This window comes from Patella vulgata, chromosome 4, assembly GCF_932274485.2.
Source record: "Patella vulgata chromosome 4, xgPatVulg1.2, whole genome shotgun sequence".
Lineage (NCBI taxonomy): Eukaryota > Metazoa > Mollusca > Gastropoda > Patellidae > Patella > Patella vulgata.
In genome coordinates this window covers 63,110,421-63,128,518 of record NC_065882.2, presented here as the reverse complement: position 1 = coordinate 63,128,518, position 18,098 = coordinate 63,110,421, and the positions used below count along the sequence as shown (strand labels likewise).

Genomic DNA, 18,098 nt, shown 5'->3' with positions numbered 1-18,098 from the left:
CAAAGATACATCCAGATACTTATAAGTTGATGCGAAGATTCGTAGGCCCGTGTTAATGTTTTGACTTCCGGATTGACCGTTTGTAGCGCCACGAAGCGTGTGAGTTTTACCGGCAAAATGTAAACACCACACTTGAGACAGAAAAAAATAAACATTTAAACAATAATATAGGTTGTACAACATTCAGAAATTATCAACAAAGGACAATAATATAATATCTAAACGTTGAAATGAACCTACGCATGATGTACATATATCATATATGAAGGTCCAGTTCCAGTATATTCATTAGCCTGTCTGGTCCCTGCAGTGCTGACTGACTGTCTGGGCTGCAGTCAAAATCATGCTGCCCATCGAGGGATAATTTAACGTGTCTACTAATACTAAAGGGTTTTTATTTTCACTCCCATCATGAAGAAGGACAACAAAACTGATAATCAAAGACCCTATAAACTATCTCATCAGAAAATCTGTCTAACAGGAGTGAACTTTGAGAAGAAATCTATTATTGGTTATGTTGATCTGACCATTCATCCACTTCGTGCAGATTTGAAACGTTTAAAAATCAATTTTAAACAAGGTCGTATTTATCGCATCTGCATAAATGACCAATGGGAAGCAGCTTTCCTCTACAATGACCCAACACAAGAAATTTGCCAGGGTGAAGCCAAGCAAAGGAATCTGGACTTTTTCCAAAATTGTCACTTGTCTGCAATGAGTGCTGTAGATGCAGACAGTGTAAATGGGGAAGTTACAATTAAATTACCTCCAGAGACACACCCACTGATTGCTGAACTGCGTCCATTTCGATTGTGTATTGAATATTCTTTGGAAGATCCAAAAGGCGGAATTCATTTCGTTGTACCTGAAATGTCTGGTGACATGGCAGATATTGGAGCACACATGTTCACCTATGGCCATGAAAACTCCTCCAGACTCTGGTTTCCTTGCATTGATTCTTATTGTGAACCGTGTACCTGGAAAATTGAAATAACAGTGGATCGTGATATGACAGCTGTATCGTGTGGGGACTTGATTGAGGCTGTCTATAGTCCATGTCTTATGAAGAAAACTTTTCATTATTACATGTCTACACCTGTCAGTGCTCCAAACATCGCTATTGCTATTGGTCCTTTTGAGATTTTCGTAGATCCAAACATGCATGAAGTTACTCATTTTTGTCTTCCACATTTGAGTGGAATCCTTAAACATACGACAAGTTATATCCATGAAGCTTTTGAATTCTATGAAGAATTATTATCAAGTCGTTATCCATATTCTTACTACAAACAAGTTTTTGTTGATGAAAGTTATGCAGATGCAATGTCATATGCCACCATGACAATATTCAGCACAAATCTTCTGCACTCCTCTCGCATCATTGATCAGACTTTTATGACAAGAACACTTATGGCAAAAGCAGTAGCACAGCAGTTTTTTGGTACATTTATATCTATGCATACTTGGTCAGATGCATGGTTACCCAAAGGTATCGCTGGGTATCTTTCTATGCTGTTCATCAAAAAAACGTTTGGTAACAATGAGTTCCGATATGTTATTGCACGAAAGCTTAAGGAAGTCTCTGAGCATGAAAATAAAGTTGGTGGAATTGTCCTTGATCCAACAAAAAAAGAATCAAACCTACATTTCTCTGCTAAAAATTCCCACACAGTTTCTCCACGGCATGCAACCATGTTCAGCCAAAAGGCAATGTTAGTTATGAGAATTTTAGAATTTCGAATTGGAACAGAGTTATTGCTTCAGGCCTTAAATAAGCTACTGTCCTTAGCTTACAATGCATCGCAACAAAAATATGTTAGTAACACCTGGGTGAATATGCTTTTATCAACAAGTTCCTTCTCAAAGATCATCTCCACCGTAACTGGGAAGGACATCTTGCCGTTTCTAGAACAATGGGTTTACCAAAGTGGATGTGCGCGATTTTATGGTAACTTTGTTTTCAATCGTAAACGGAATGTTGTTGAACTTGAGATCAAGCAAGATAACAGTGTGAAAGGTGCGTTGAAATATGTTGGGCCGCTTACAGTAACTATTCAAGAATTAGATGGATCGTTTAATCACACGTTTAAAATTGAGGAAAATAAAACTAAATTTGAAATTACATGTCATTCCAAAAGTCGTAGAAATAAGAAGAAAAAGATTCCATTGATGACCGGAGAAGAGGTTGATATGGATCTTAGTGCCATGGATGCTGATTCTCCAGTTTTATGGCTCAGAGTCGACCCTGAATTGAATACTTTACGTCAGTGTGCTTGGGAGCAGCCAGATTACATGTGGCAGTATCAGTTACGTTATGAACGCGATGTTGTTGCACAGAAAGAGGCAATTGATGCTCTATACAAGTATGGAACACCAGCAACACGGCTTGCTTTAACTGACACTATTGAAAACGACTCTTGTTACTACAGAATTAGACTTGATGCATGTGAATGTTTGGCTAGTGTAGCGAACTCTATGGTTAGTAATTGGGCAGGGCCTCCAGCAATGATGACCATATTTAGGAAAACATTTGGATCTCATTCTTGTCCATCCATCATTCGTCAAAACAATTTCAACAACTTTCAGCATTATTATTTGCTGAAAACGATGCCAAAAGCAATGGCAAGACTGAGAAATATTCACAATATATGTCCAATGGAAGTAATGAAATTTCTGATGGATTTGTTCAAGTACAATGACAACAGTAAGAATAAGTATTCAGATAATTATTACAGGGCTGCATTAATTGAGGCGCTGAGTCTGACCATCACACCAGCAGTTGCTACGGTAACTGTCTCAAGTCAGGGTATTAGTACAGAATATCTTAGCGCAGACATGAAATTGATCTTAGAAGAATGTACCCGATGTCTGAATCTGGAGAAACTTCTCCCTTGTTATCGACACACTGTAACAGTCAGTTGTATCAAATTAATTAGAACAATGCAGAAATATGGCCATCTACCCAATGATTCTGAAATATTCCAGTGTTACGCAACATATGGTGTTTTCCGTGATGTTCGTGTTGCTGCTTTATCATGTTTGGTTGATTTTGTTCGATCTGAATCAAATCAGATTATGTTTGATTGGTTATTGGATTTGGTAGAGTATGATCCCGATCCGTTTATTCGTCATACTGTCTTGATGATGTTCGTAGACAACCCACCTTTCAAAAAAGGTGAGTACAGCCCCATGAATACTACAGAATTAGTGGACAGGTTGTGGAATTTGATGAACTCTCTCTTGTGTTCGGACAGTCGTCTCAGATGTGGCGTCACAGACCTATACCACACACTGTATGGCCGTACTCGACCCTTTTGTTTACCCATTCCAGAAAATATGATGGTTCTTAATCTCAAGCAAAGAACAACTATGTTGAATCCGTCAGTGGTTCCAGAGAAACTTCAGGACCAGATGTTTGAGGACGAACTAGAAGTAGAAGAAAATGTCAAGCGAGCTGCATTTGGAACAGATGTTGAGAAATCTGGTCAGAAAAGGAAAGCAGATTCACCCCTTCTAGAGGTAAAGTCCAAGTTTGAGTCTTCATTTGTTGAATTTGTTCGTGCAGGAAGTATGGATAATTCTCAAGCTTCTGAATCAAATCCATCTAAGCAGATTAAATTAGATGAAGAGGGTCAAAAGTCGAAGGTCATTCAGAAACAGCCAAGTGAAGCTCAAGATGATAGAAGCCATCTCAGCGAAGATTCCAGTTCTCCAACACATAGTCAGTCTTCACAGTCAGTGGCAACACCGGCAGCACAAAGCAGCCAGTCTGTTGATATTCTGTGTAATTTGTCTGGACCTAGTACACCCCTTCCGTTGGACTTGTCTCGGACACCAGTTGGCTCTGTTCCTTTGATGAGTGGAGAGAGTTCCAGCAAGTCGCATAAATCAAAAAAGAAGAAGAAAAAGAATAAACACAAACACAAGCATAAACATAGACATGATAAATCACGAGATGAAGAAAAAATGTCCAAAGATCGCGCTAGTTCAGAACAAAGAGAAAGTGAACAATCAAACAGTAATCTGGCCCCTTTAACTACTCTAAAAAGTCCCCCTTCATCCCCCGAATTTGAAGTTATGTAAAGTTACAAAGAATAATTTAACTGTTGTGTATGAGAATTATGTAACATTTAATTGTAAGTCATTGCTTGATCTGTGTTTACAAATATTCTTAAGTACTATTTGGTTTTCACAGAAGTAATCAGTTGTTTTGTTATTGTTTTCATTGGTGTATTCTAATTGAGAAATATTAAAATTACAGTGTTAAAAAAAAGGGAAAAGAGCTAATAAAAGACAGCTCCACTTAATTTGAAAAGAATAAGTCAATTGCTGTCCTAAAACTTTCTTTTTTATTTCTTTATTGCTTATATGAAAGCCCAGCAAGGAATAACAATCCATACTTTTTATGACAGATGATCAGTTTTAATGTTGTTTGCTGATTAAAAAATACAAACTGATTTAAGTGAGCAATATTTTGTTTCAAGCACTGTATTCAAAACACTACATGATGTATGCATGCTTTCTGAAAAGAATGAGTGGATGAGGTTAAGATTATTTCATACTGCTTTGAGAAAATTTGATTAGTGATAAGTATTATATGATTTAAGTATGAATAACTTCTAGATAATAATTGTTTTGTTTTGAGATGATAGGCAGTATAAACCTAATTTTATTATCATGTGTTTTAACTCATTGATTTGTCAGGTAATAAATCATCTGAAATATGTTACTTTAATTTAATTGATTATTTTTGAAATGAGCATAACACAACATTGAGGAACCTGTTCTATTTGCTTGATTGCAAAATTTTGGGCCCATGAATCAATCCAAGGCCAAAATACAGCCAAATTCAGTCTTTACCCATGTTGGCATTTAGGAGGGGCCCTTTGGACTGATGATTACCATCTATAAATAATGGCATTTTGGTATTATTTAGCTTCCCAAAAAATCTGTTCAGCGCAAGCTACATGTATGGTAGCTTAGTTGGTAACACTACAACTTAGGTATCATTTAATTGTGCTGTTTTAGTGGGAGTTTCTGAATTTAATGTTTCTGGTTCCTATTATGGCATAATTTAATAATTACTTAACTAGTGAAAGTAATCAGTTTTAAACCCAACACTCTTTATCTGAACTAAATGGACCATTTTAAACTACACAACAGTAGAAACCCAATATATTTTGATGATTCTCAACCGATTTGAACAACTTGTCAAAAATAGTTTGACACCAAACATTGAATACAGAAGCTCCTGCTAAAAAAGCACAAGTCAACATTACGCAAGTTGTGGTGTAAGGTGCTCGGTCACTAACCAGAAGGTCTCAGGTGTCTGGGTGTTCGCTGAGAAAGTTCTTTAGGATTTTCCGTTGAGCTCTACCCCTATAATGTGAGTGGTGCAGGGAGGGGAGCTTGCCATAAAATGCCATCATTGGCATCTACGTTAAGCGCCATTGTCCAGGCCAAATTTCCTGTATCCTTCATAGCACATCACTGAAACGTAGGATGTTAATAATAACAAAACCCTGACTCCATTAAACTGCCTCTTATATTTAAATCTTCTGGTCAATGTCTACCTCCGTTTTGAAAAAGTATTTTGGAGAGAATTTGTCTAAGATGTGTCTAAGTTTAGAAGATATGGACTTTGACCTTTTATGTAGCCTTTGTTAGAACTGAATTTTAGTTCGATGGATAACATGGCTAAAACATATTGTACAATTGTCTCCCTAGCTGTAAATTGGGTGAGAGAAATTTTCATCTAACTCTAAAAGGGATAGTTAAGATATTAATCTGGTAGATGAGGATGATGTTGTGAAAGGGATGGTTAGGTGAGTATGATGTTGTGAAATATACGTCTATGATGACATATTGTTGTCTGTTGTTTACTTTAGATATTTTAATGTAGATTAATATATTGAATTAGTGACCTATATTGATATCGTACCCAACCTAATTATAATATTGATATCTTATATAGATATTTAAAGAGGAAAATTCATCAAATCATTTGAATCCCAATAGTCTTGGCTATATAAGTATTAATACCGTATCTGACCTACACATTATTCAAGGCAAAGTGTGATTTGTATTGCGGTTGTACCAGTACACCCCTGTGTGTCCACCCGTCAGTCTTAATTGATTATGGACACTGTAGAGGCTTAAATTAAAATCTTTTTGAATTTTATATTCTGTAGATTTTCAGCAATTCTCAATAATTATTGTCAGGATTATTGCCCCTGATCATTTCAAAGTATCTTGTGGATGCTCTATAAGCTGAAGTTATCATTTATTGACATGAAATTAATACACAGTGTTTATATGTTAATGAGAGAGAGAAAGATACTTTTAGAATTTAACACTTTTTGATGATTAATGTTTAGTGTTATTGCCTTTGATTATATAGATTCTTTTCTGGACACTTTAGACATTTGTATGTACATTATGTGTATTTATAAGTGAATGATAACTACTCTGACAGTTACTGCCCTTGGTCATTTTCGCAGAACAGCCAAACTTATCATGAAATGAAATGGGGTTTATCGTCCTACTATTCTGCTCCGACTGGGCTAATGGAGACGGGCATTCACCATGCAGTGTGCTATGAGGGAAATTTTGCCTGGCCAGCAGCACTACGGCCTTCTCTTATATCAAAATCAAACTGCCAAGGGATGTTTTATGTGCATGCCTCGCTTTTTCGTCTCATCCAAACAACTAGACAGCTGCCGGAAAATCCTGATGAACTTTCTCGGACAACACTGGGAGCCAACCCGCGACCTCCAGGCTAGCGAACCAGTGTCTTACTCACTTAGCTACCGTGGCTCCTCCAAACTTATCATTTGATTGCCTCTACATGTTAGTGCTAAAAAGAAGCCTATCAAATATTAATTATTTCTGATAACTAGGCTACTAAATTAACTATTTTGGATTAAGAAGTTCGAATTCATTTTCAACAGATGTGTCTGACTTCAGAGTTGACTTCATGAACACAATATCGGACAAAACCTGGTAGGATTGTTCATAGGGGCCTTAATCGTAATCCCAACTTTTTTGATTACAGATATTCACACATTATTTAATATCTTGTGAACTCGATATAGGACAGACGTTCCTCAACATCAATTTTTTAAAACTTGTTGAAATTGTTCATTGTTCATTTGAATTTCAAAATTTTATATTGTAAATTATCTTTCCAATTGTACTTTTATGTGTAAAGCTTGCAACATAGTTCATAGTGGATTTTTTAAAAAACATTTCTACAGATATTGTTGATAATGATTTTAGATCTACATTGACATTTGGGTTCATATATTATGACAAATTTATGTTTAAACTGAAATTAACACAAAATTATTACCAGTATATGTATTTTGTGTAAGAATTGATGTATTGAAGATTAGGAAATGATTCAATAATGGGATAAGGAAGTAATTTCTGATATTTAACATATAAATGCACTTGTTATCACTTTAAGTTTAAAAATAGATCCTTTTTATTGGTGCAGTGGTCTGGATTCTTTATAAGACAAGGGGGATTGGGTGAGGGGCTTTAATATCAAATATCAATAGGTCACAGTTCATGATATATTGAATATAACTGATAAGGTCATCTATGTCAAACAAAATCGCAATTGATAACTGGAAGTTTAAAAACAATGAAATATCTTATCAGTGGTTTTAAAATGCAGACATTATAAGTTGGAAATTATACATTGGCCTTTTCATTTAAAAACATCTTTATCAAGTGGATATAGAATTGTGTGGATTTTTACTGAAAGAAAAATGTTTTATTCAGAGTTTTTTTGTAATATTTTTTTGTGATATTTATTATATCAACCAGTTTTATTGTTGGCGGGCGTTTAAATCCGGCAAAAATTGTATGTGCAATATTTGACAATATGCTTAAGACATTATCATTTGTATTTATTTTATCTGCAGTGATTGTCATATAAATGTTTCCTGTGATATTGACACACATTTGGATTACATTGGTGATAGTTGAATGAACTTGGAAGGAAATTTTTACCCAATTACTGTACTACATGTACATGAGTATTTAAAATGCAGAGAATTAGAACAAAATCCACATCGTCAACAAAACCAGAAATTTTCCTGATAGGAGAACAACTCAGGTAATTATGGTTATTTTGTACTTTTATATACTAAGTTTAAGGCCATATATAAATAGCATTGACCAGGGCTTTCTCTTCAAAATTTGAAAAGTTTGCATGCAAATTAATTTCATTTTTCATGTTTTTTGTGGTACGGTATTGAATGGTTGGGTGGCCGAATTGTTAACGTGTGCGCATTGGATCATAAGGTCTGTCATTGGCATGATTTCGATTCCCCACTTCTACCTGACAAGGTGTAGGGTCGCCTGTCCAACTCGTGAGTTTTCTCCAGGTCCTCTGGTGCCCCCCACTGCTAAAGACCCCTATACACAAGCAATTTAATGAAATAAAATTTAACCATATGTTACTCCCGAGATGACCTAGTTTGTGTTGAGTGGATGTTAAACTCTCTCTCTCTCTCTCTCTCTCTCTCCAGTAGGTGTACTTGGGGATTAATGGTATTGCTGGTTAGTTTTAAAGTTGCCAACCCATTTACTACTAGCGAGGATTTCAAAAATAAACCAAATAATATACTTTTATGGTTTGAATTTGAGTATTAACAACTTCAACTGTAAATTTTTATAATCTAGATTTGAAATGGGGGCTCAAGGTTTGATTGGCAATAGAAAGTACCATTTACGTACATATAAATCATGTTTTGTTGGACAAGAAGTTGTGGATTGGTTGCTGAAATCAAGGCATATACATTCAAGGGAGGCTGCTGTTACAGCCATGAGAACATTACAAGAAAATCACATAATCCACCATGGTTAGTTTTTCTTTCAATATCAAAAAATAATTTTTGCTCAAATCTTATATTTCTGCCAATTTATAGTCCTTAAATTGGGAAGTTTTCTACTAAAATTAATGTGCATTTGCTTTTAAAAATCAGAAATTATCATTCTTATACATCCACATTTAATGTTGTCATCTGCCTCAATTGGTTCATGAAACTTTTTTCAGTAGGCCTACTTGTCAATTGTTTTCAAATTCACATAGTTTGTTCATTTGACATGTTTTGATTGCAAATTTTAGAGTTACTTGTTCAGACTTGTGAAACCATGTGAACATTATACAGCACAAATTTCTGAATATCATTTTTTTAAATATTATGCATTGAGCAGAATAAAATTATTTGTTCACTTTATTACTTTTAGAGCTTAGTACAGGGTTCATACTATACGGACCAGGAAGTGTTGCCTCCAAGAAGAAGAACGAGATGAGTAGCAGTTGGGGTCCAGTTCCTGGTCCAAAATTGCTCTGTGGCATTTGTTAACAATGATTTTAAATTTAGCACATACAATGGGATATGGGGTACCTGTTAAAGACCTCAGTGTGGTATTGAAAGCATTTGTGTGTATATGGTTCACATTGGCAATAAAAATCACCTCTTTTCAGCTTTTGAGCATGTTGTATAAGTATTATTAGTCTATATAAATGGGTTACCCGTCTTAATCCAGACTTGCAAAACTGACTACCGGTAGTGAAAACATCCTGTTTTTATTTTGAATATTTGATTGTAGTTTGTGATGATCACCTATTTAAAGATGAGAAATTATTCTACAGATTTCGTCGAGATGACAATACTTACTCCATAGACAGGGATTTACGATCTTTTTATACAGGTCTTCGTGTCTATCAGAAGTAAGTTTTATTAGGATAAGATAATATTTTATGCTAATAAGTACATTTTATGCAGATGAATTTTAAGATGTTAGTAGGTTAAAACATAGAAATATATACAGTATATATTTCTATGGTTAAAAGGTAAATTTTATACAAATACAAATTTAATTTAATACAGATAACAAGTTAACTTTATGCAAAAAAAAGTTAATTTTGTACAGATAAAAAGCAAATTTTATACAGATAAAAAGCAAATTTTATACAAAAAAAAGTAAATTTTATACAAATATAAATTAAATTTTATACAAATAAAATGTTAATTTTATACAAATAAAATGTTAATTTTATACAAATAAAATGTAATTTTATACAAATAAAATGTATATACATAGTTGTATATTTATTTTGACTGCAAATTTGTTTTTATTATTTCAGAAGGACATATTATTTTGTAAATAAGACCTTTATTTTGAATATTTTGTAGAATAAGAAAAAGAAGTGATATAATGAAAGATTTTAACGATTCTGGACGATTATATCGAGATGCTTTCACTGGTTATAATTTTGTCAACTGGATGATGGAGAATGAAGAGACATATAGTCGAGATCAATCAGTAAAAGAGGGAAGAGAGTTATTAGAGAGTGAGATAATCAAACATGGTAAACAAATTCATCCTGTTTAGCAGGAAAAGGAAGTCCTTTAATGTAGTCAAAGCTAATTTTTTTCTAGCTAGTTTATCTCCTTACACAAAAAGACTTCATTTTACTAGATTCACCAGAGAAACCTCATTGAAATGTATATTTAACTATTGTAATCTTATGTGCTCTTTGGCCTAACACTTTCTTTATCTCTGATCCCAAGCTTGTATGTGACAAGGAGTAGGGTCGCCTTCCTAACCTTGTGGGTTGTGCAAAAGGCCCCTACTAGCAATATAATTATTGAAATAAAATTGTGCCGTATGTAAGTCCCGAAATGATCTAGTTTGTGTTGAGTGGATGTTAAACTCTCTCTCTCTCTCTTCCTTTCGATATTGGCATGTATCGGACCATAGCTTCATGGATTATGGCCCCTGATTGTACAAAAAATCACTTTTTTTAGCATGTGGACACCTCTAGAGGTCACAATTATTATCCGATTTAAAAAAGATGTTCGAATATATCACTGTTACACCGTTATAACAGATTTTTAATTGGTCTCTATCTGGTAAATCGGCCCATACACCTGTGGTATGGGAGTCTGTAGTAAGGGAACCAGGATGTATTTGTATGAGGAATATTTCTTTCTTACATTGTAAATGTAATTATCAGGATAATAGTGGTTGATGTAAATGATGAGGGACTAACAGAATTTTCGAATGAATTCTATCAATCACAGTTCATACCTAGTGTGTGAAGGGTTGATAAGAATTTGTGAATATTTTATTTCGAAAAACACAAAGAACTGAGGTCATCGTCACTTATTAGTAAAGTGACATGATACCCCAGCATTTAATTAAATGTATCTGTATATTTTCAGTTACTGATGATTACCATTTCCGTGATGGTCAGTATAGATATCAGTTCTGTCTAGATTTTAATCAGGCATACCTTCTGTCTGATATCTTCCGTTTAAAGAGAAACAATAATCGATCTTACAGTAGTAGTAGCAGCTCCAATAAAATCTCAGCATACAGTGATAGTAAGTGACCTTTACATTGAATGTGGGGCAATCTTTATCACCTGCCGTTGTAGCTCCACAGTTTACCCCCCATTTACTTTAAACTTTGTACAATCTTTTTTTGTCCCCCGCCTTTCGAAGAAAGCAGGGGACTATTAAAATGGGTTCGTCCGTCTGTCTGTCTGTCTGTCTGTCCGTCTGTCTGTCCGTCACACTTTTTGGGACACAATAACTCTCTTCCTAATTGAGCTAGAATGTTCAAACTTGGTGTATGTGTTTATTAGGTCAATGCCTTGATGGAGTTCGAAGATGAGCATTTTCCGCTTAGGGTAAGCAGAGATAAGCAATTTGATTGGTTGATGCTTTGGGACATGATAACTCTCTTCCTAACTGGGCTAGAATGTTCAAACTTGGTGTATGTGTTGATTAGGTCAATGCCTTGATGGAGTTCGAAGATGAGCATTTTCCGCTTAGGGTAAGCAGAGATAAGCAATTTGATTGGTTGATGCTTTGGGACACGATAACTTTTAATTGAGCTAGAATGTTCAAACTTGGTGTATGTGTTTATTAGGTCAATGCCTTGATGGAGTTCGAAGATGAGCATTTTCCGCTTAGGTTAAGCAGAGATAAGCAATTTGATTGGTTGATACTTTGGGGCACGATAACTCTCTTCCTAATTGAGCTAGAATGTTCAAACTTGGTGTATGTGTTGATTAGGTCAATGCCTTGATGGAGTTCGAAGATGAGCATTTTCCGCTTAGGGTAAGCAGAGATAAGCAATTTGATTGGTTGATGCTTTGGGACACGATAACTTTAGTTCTAATTAAGTGAGATTGATGAAACTTGGTGTATAGTTTCATTACAGTAATACCTTGACTAAGTTTGATAATGAGCATTTTCTGCTCAGGGTAAGCAGAGCGATACGCAATTTGATTGGTCGAGACTTTGGAAAACAATAACTCTCCTACTTTGATTGTCCCCCGCCTTTCGAAGAAAGCAGGGAACTATTAAAATGGGTTCATCCGTCTGTCTGTTTGTCTGTCTGTCCGTTCCGCTTATGGTAAGCAGAGATAAACAATTTGATTGGTTGATCTTCGAATTGAGTAAATGTTCATGCTTATTGTCCCCCGCCTTTCGATTGACATTTAATGACAGAAAGAAAACAGTGAACTTTGCACAACTTGCAGCAAGATGGAAAATAGACCCGTTGATACAACTAAACTCTAGATCTGTAGGCATAGAGCATGTTTTCCCCTTAATATGCTATAATTATTCCATCAAAAACATTGTATGCTTAGACTATAAGTAAAGATATACTGTTTGATTGTTCAATACTTTGTAAAAGATAATTTGTGATAAATTTATATGTGTCCTCTAATTATTTTCCTATTTCGGCGGGGGACATCAGCCTCACTGTTGGCTTGTTTGAAAACATTATAGGATAGCCCTCAATGGGATTTTTTATAATTTTAGTGCCATTGTTTTATAAGGTATAAGAAAGAACTTTACACAGTTTGTATTATCTTCATCATATTTTAAAGAGTTATTTACATATTTCAAGGATGCAAGAAGTCTGGCATGTACTTTGATTTTAGTCAATAGAGATTGAAAGTAAGACTGGTTCTGGAAATCCTCTTAATCACAAAAGTTGATTTATTTTTAAATCAATTATTAATTTTAGTAACTCTTGTGAGACCACGGCAAGAATCTATCACGCAATCATCCAGTGGTAGTCCAGATCAACATGACTCCTTACAATTCAGCCAATCATCAGAATCTAGTGAAACTTGTTCCGAACCAGATAGTAATGGAATACTTGAACCAAAATCAGGTAACAGATTAATATATATCTAGACAACATGAAGTTATAATTTTTATGAAATAAATATAAAACTTTAAATAACCAAAGAATATGGTGAAAACTTGCAAATTAGAACATGCTTGATTCAAAATCTGTTAATAAGTCTAGAATTTTAAGTCTTGGCTCAAAACCAGGTAAATTCTGTCCATTAAGTCCATTTGGGGTAACTCTGTCATTTAATTTAATTGCTGTACTATTGCAATATATGTATATTTACCCAGATATAATCAAGTCTGCAATTGTTTATTAATTTTTTTTTCCCTAGTGTTAGTGCGTCAAGTATCTGTGAGTGAACTAGAGGATCCCAATGCTCCATATATACGACAAAAAATTAAGGTAACAAATGCTAAATGAGTATATGTGACATTATAAACCATACTAAACTTAGGCTGCCTGTCTAGTCTACAGTTAGCTCCGCTTGAGAACAGACACTAAGCTAGTCAGTTGACCTACATTTTAAGTCCTGAATCCTAAATTAAGAACTTTAGGCGAAAACACTAAATATACCTCAAGAATTTTGAGAAGTATTTATTCTGCTTCCATATCATGGAATTGAATAGGTTTTTTTAGTCTTTGTGTGTATGCCAGATGTGAAACAGAGTCGAATTACATTTCAAAACATGGCATGGATATGGCAGCCATTTAGGACAGAGATTTATTCTCGAAGTATGAAGTAGATGGATCTTCGTGTGCAGAATGATTATAACCTTTACCAGGTTTATATGTGGCATATAACAACCTAGTACAGAGTATATATGAATCAACTTGTACCGACTCTACTGGTATTTGTGACATTATAGGCTTATGTGTGGCATATATCAAATTAGTACAGAAGTATGTGATGCATCAACCTGTACCCAGTCTATATGTTACATTATAACCTTTACCAGTATTATGTGGGGTATAACAACCTCATACCACTTTATAATTTGATATAATAACAAAAACCATGTAACAGGTTTATATATTGTTTAATAACCATGTAACATGTTTATATATTGTTTAATTACCATGTAACATGTTTATTTGTAACTTGGACGGAGAATCTTCCTTTGTTCTTTTTGATGAATAAGCAGATTGTTTATCTCTAGTAGATTGAGTAGAGCTTAACTATGCAATGACTAGATATTGTTAATGTTATAGAGAAGTGGGGTGGGTTTTCTGTGCAATAACAAGAGCATGTTGGGCAGGTGTCAATGTTACAAGTCATTTGGGGATCACGCAGCTAAGTGGGTAAGACGCTAGCTCGCTAGCCTGGAGGTCGGGTGTTCGATCCCTGCATTGGCCGAGAAAGTTCATCCAGATTTTCCGGCGTGGTTCTCCCTTGTCAGTGATGCAGGACGGAGGGGCTGACAAGGAAAGCTGTCTAGTCGTTCGGATGGTACGAAAAACCGAGGTCCCGTGTACACATTGGCGTGCACGTAAAAGATCCCTTGGCAGTTGGAATTCGATATAAGAGTAGGCCGTATGGCGTATGCCCGTCTTCATTAGCCCAGGTTAGGAGCAGAACAGTAGGACGTTAAACTCCATTTCATTTCATTTTCATTCCATTTTACAAGTCATTTATAGCAATCTTCATTTGTTAACAGGTTTAACACCTCGGCCTACTATCTCTGTGGTTAAACCTGTTAACTCATGAAAGCGGTGCTATAAATATAACATATGGTTAAATAACCACATACAAAAAGCAGACTTCATATGACATTGTTATACAAAAATTACTTTTAAATATCAACGACAATCGCTGATTAATAGAACATGTATGTATTATATATTTTTAGATATTAAGTGATGGAATTGGTTATGGTTTTGTCATTAGAGGAGATGGACCTACCTATGTTCAAACACTTGATCCTAATGGCCCAGCAGCTGCTGCAGGAATAAAGGTTAGTAATAAGTCACAGGCATATAGGATGGGAAATTTTAAACAAAATTTTTATTCATTATATCTGAGTGGGATTGGGGAACATGCTTAGCCTATGTAAAAAACCTATCCTTTGACTGCGGATATATTTGGTTACGAGTCTAAGGATCTTACGTAACCAAACATCATTGTAAATGTCTGAAAATTATTGTAGACCGAGCTAATGCACTATTTTAGGCAACACAAATAAAATAAGTTGTTTCTCGGGCACCGCCCGCACGCAAAATTGGTTGCGCGTGCGGCCTATTTACTAGTCTTGATGAAAAATAAAAAATATGTAACGCCCGCCCGAACATCGATAAGCAAGTCATAAAAAAAATATGCTGCATGTATCTACATGCCCCATGCGTGAATATCCATTCAAATGTATTAAACTGATTCAGATGTAAACGCTCATTTACGGGTCTTTTTTTTATTGATATCGAAAGAACCTCCATTTTTGTATCACGTGATTTTAATTACCTCCCCTTGTGAACTAGAATTTGATTCGTGTTAAACATCGAAAGTCATTGACAACAATGCAATGTATTTCAATCATTCGATCTTAATCGGCTCATTATTGCCGGCTTCAGTCGGTCCATGTTTGAAAAAATCCTACTTATAAAACAATGAATCGTAGAACAGGTTAATTATTATAACTTGTGGCTACGAATACGATACGATGATAGTCACCATACCTTAGTCAGAATCTGGGTCATTAGCACATTTAACGGCAGTTTTGATAATCCGGAAAATAATAATTGGATTACACATTTGATGGTTTTACTGACGAGTTGTTAGTTAAATTTAAATAGTCATTCGATATAAACCCCAGATAGAACACCGAATATCCTGAGAAACACACCGAATAATCTGAGAAACAGTCATATCCCGATGACACGTGACATTGGTTGGAATTAGGTCAATCATTATAAACCAGCGATACTAGATTTAGATCGCAGTGTCGTTTACCGTGATGATTATTTTTGATACACATGCTGACAGAGGTTTACTCTTTAAAATATTGTCGTTATTATGGACGGCTATTAATAGTCGTACGGAATTTTATTTTAAACCAATTTCAATTATGGTTGTCACCATTACCATTAGTAAGCTACATTACGTGAATTAAATATGGAAAATTATTTTCCTTTCAGTCAGTGTTCAGTGTTTGAGTAGACTTGATTTTTGGGTTTATGTTCTAAGTATGTATAATATATAATTAAAAGCAAAACCGTAGACAAGTAATGACTTTCTCATTAAAAAAAAAAAAAAAATACAAGGCCGCCCTCCCGCCCAAACAATTTTCAACAATAGGCAAATTTTATTTTGCACCATCCTCTAGCCATAAATGAGATAAAAAAAAAAATAAACCGCCCTCCCCCCCTACAGTTTCAGCTGTCAGTTGCCCGAGAAACAAGACATTTATTTTGTGTAGCCTTAATGATGAGTATTTATTTTGTTAATATTATGTTGGTATATTTTGATTCAGTAATTTGGGAACAAGTATATGAAATGCCCAAGAATGGTAACTAACTTAAAAATTGTGTCTATTTCAGGTTCGTCAGTATATATATTCAGTAAACGGAGAAAAGGTTATCAATAAAAATCACAAAATGGTGGGAAAACTTATACAGGAACAAGATTCTTTGTCATTGGTTGTTTTATCACATTATAAGGAAAGGTAGATGGGGATTGGTGGAACCGATATACTCCATTCAACTTCACTAATTTTCCTCATTGGTAGAAAATGTATAGTTAATGCTATGGCTGTTGTTTTTTTTTTTATCAAATTGGTATATGCCATTATGTCATTGGCCATTTTGAGGTTGATTTGACTATAAGATTTAGGGTGATATTTCCATCAATGATGGAATGAATGGTCCATTTAATTTCTGCTTTAACCAAATATTCTCCATTTCGGCATTATTTACTTGTGTAAGTGCCGAATATGATTGGGTTTCATTGGGTTTCGGGGAAATTGATAAGTATGATAGATGAGAAGACTTGTTTTATTAGTATTTGGTTTTTAATATCTTGCTTTCGAGATTTTTTTTAAGGTGAAATGCAAAACAAGGTTGACCCTTAAAGACCAAGCTATTAGTTGTATTTAATAATCATTCCATTCATATTGTGACAAAGTAGTTGGACTTAGGGCACATTATCATCCTGGTTTAATCATTGATCAATCTGATTAAAATAGAGATCAATATTTCGTTTCGTTATTTTTGTACTTTCGATGGCCTACATTATATGATCTGACAAGTTGTACTCGAAGGTCGTGTCAGGTGTCGTATGAGCGGCTTTTGACCCAATGACGTCAGACATTGATTAATCAATAAGCATTGGCATTTCTAGTGATTTACCCACAATTTCGTGCATGGCACGCCAAGAAGTCGCCGTAACAGACTGTTTCATTGGCTTATTCCCCGACTTCAACCAAAACGCTGGTAATATAACAACTCTTCCAGATCCTAGTGTAGTAAAGACAAGTAAAACAAAATTTTGAACTATAAAAAACGAAAAGAAATAGGATCTGTGTTTTAATCAGATTGATCATTGATGTAAAGCTCTAACATGTCCTGTTGGTATTTGTGGAAATATGCACACCATGCTACAAGAATATAGCTGGGTAGACTGGAATAATGCATCTTATTTAAAAACTTAACACCCAGTTTTGGGAGCAAATGATGTGCCAAATCATTCATTGACATCATCTCATATATTAAGCCAGGTCTGATTTAATGCAATTCCATGTGTTTATGGCTTGTTATACGTAATTTAATTAATTTTCTGCTAGAAATGACTGACTTTTGATTATCTATTGATTTAAATTTTTAAAATATGTTGTCTTTATAAATTTGGCTTACTTGTAGACTTATAACTTATTTGTTATTAGATGCAAATTAAATATCAATTTATTTCAAACCTGTCATTCTTGTTATAG

At 34.7% G+C, this 18,098-nt stretch overlaps 2 protein-coding genes across 5 annotated transcripts; both read left to right on the top strand.

The window, feature by feature from the left end:
- The first annotated feature begins 109 nt into the window (after positions 1-109).
- LOC126818734 (transcription initiation factor TFIID subunit 2) lies at positions 110-4,735 on the top strand. Its single transcript, XM_050546275.1, has one exon. It carries the CDS (start codon positions 412-414, stop codon positions 4,081-4,083), a length of 3,672 nt encoding a protein of 1,223 aa, XP_050402232.1. The 5' UTR covers positions 110-411; the 3' UTR covers positions 4,084-4,735.
- Positions 4,736-4,943: 208 nt separating this feature from the next.
- Positions 4,944-18,098, top strand: LOC126818745 (DEP domain-containing mTOR-interacting protein). Of its 4 annotated transcripts, none has more exons than XM_050546295.2 (10): positions 4,944-5,825; positions 7,932-8,125; positions 8,695-8,873; positions 9,628-9,748; positions 10,215-10,390; positions 11,247-11,408; positions 13,069-13,218; positions 13,514-13,584; positions 15,030-15,134; positions 16,711-18,098. In XM_050546295.2, exons 2-10 carry the CDS (start codon positions 8,055-8,057, stop codon positions 16,837-16,839), a joined length of 1,164 nt encoding a protein of 387 aa, XP_050402252.1. In that variant the 5' UTR covers positions 4,944-5,825; positions 7,932-8,054; the 3' UTR covers positions 16,840-18,098. The 4 variants fall into 4 exon arrangements, with proteins under 4 accessions (XP_050402252.1, XP_050402254.1, XP_050402253.1 ...); XM_050546296.2 differs by lacking the exon at positions 4,944-5,825 and adding an exon at positions 7,345-7,532; XM_050546294.2 differs by lacking the exon at positions 4,944-5,825 and having other exon boundaries at positions 7,345-8,125.

What these genes read in the sequence shown, in the direction of transcription:
- LOC126818734 (XM_050546275.1), top strand. Translation starts at nt 412, where the DNA reads ATGAAGAAGGACAACAAAACTGATAATCAAAGACCCTATAAACTATCT.
- LOC126818745 (XM_050546295.2), top strand. Translation starts at nt 8,055, where the DNA reads ATGCAGAGAATTAGAACAAAATCCACATCGTCAACAAAACCAGAAATT. An exon ending in GGTCTTCGTGTCTATCAGAA is followed by an intron (nt 9,749 to 10,214) that starts GTAAGTTTTATT and finishes AATATTTTGTAG; the next exon opens with AATAAGAAAAAGAAGTGATA. An exon ending in AATACTTGAACCAAAATCAG is followed by an intron (nt 13,219 to 13,513) that starts GTAACAGATTAA and finishes TTTTTTCCCTAG; the next exon opens with TGTTAGTGCGTCAAGTATCT.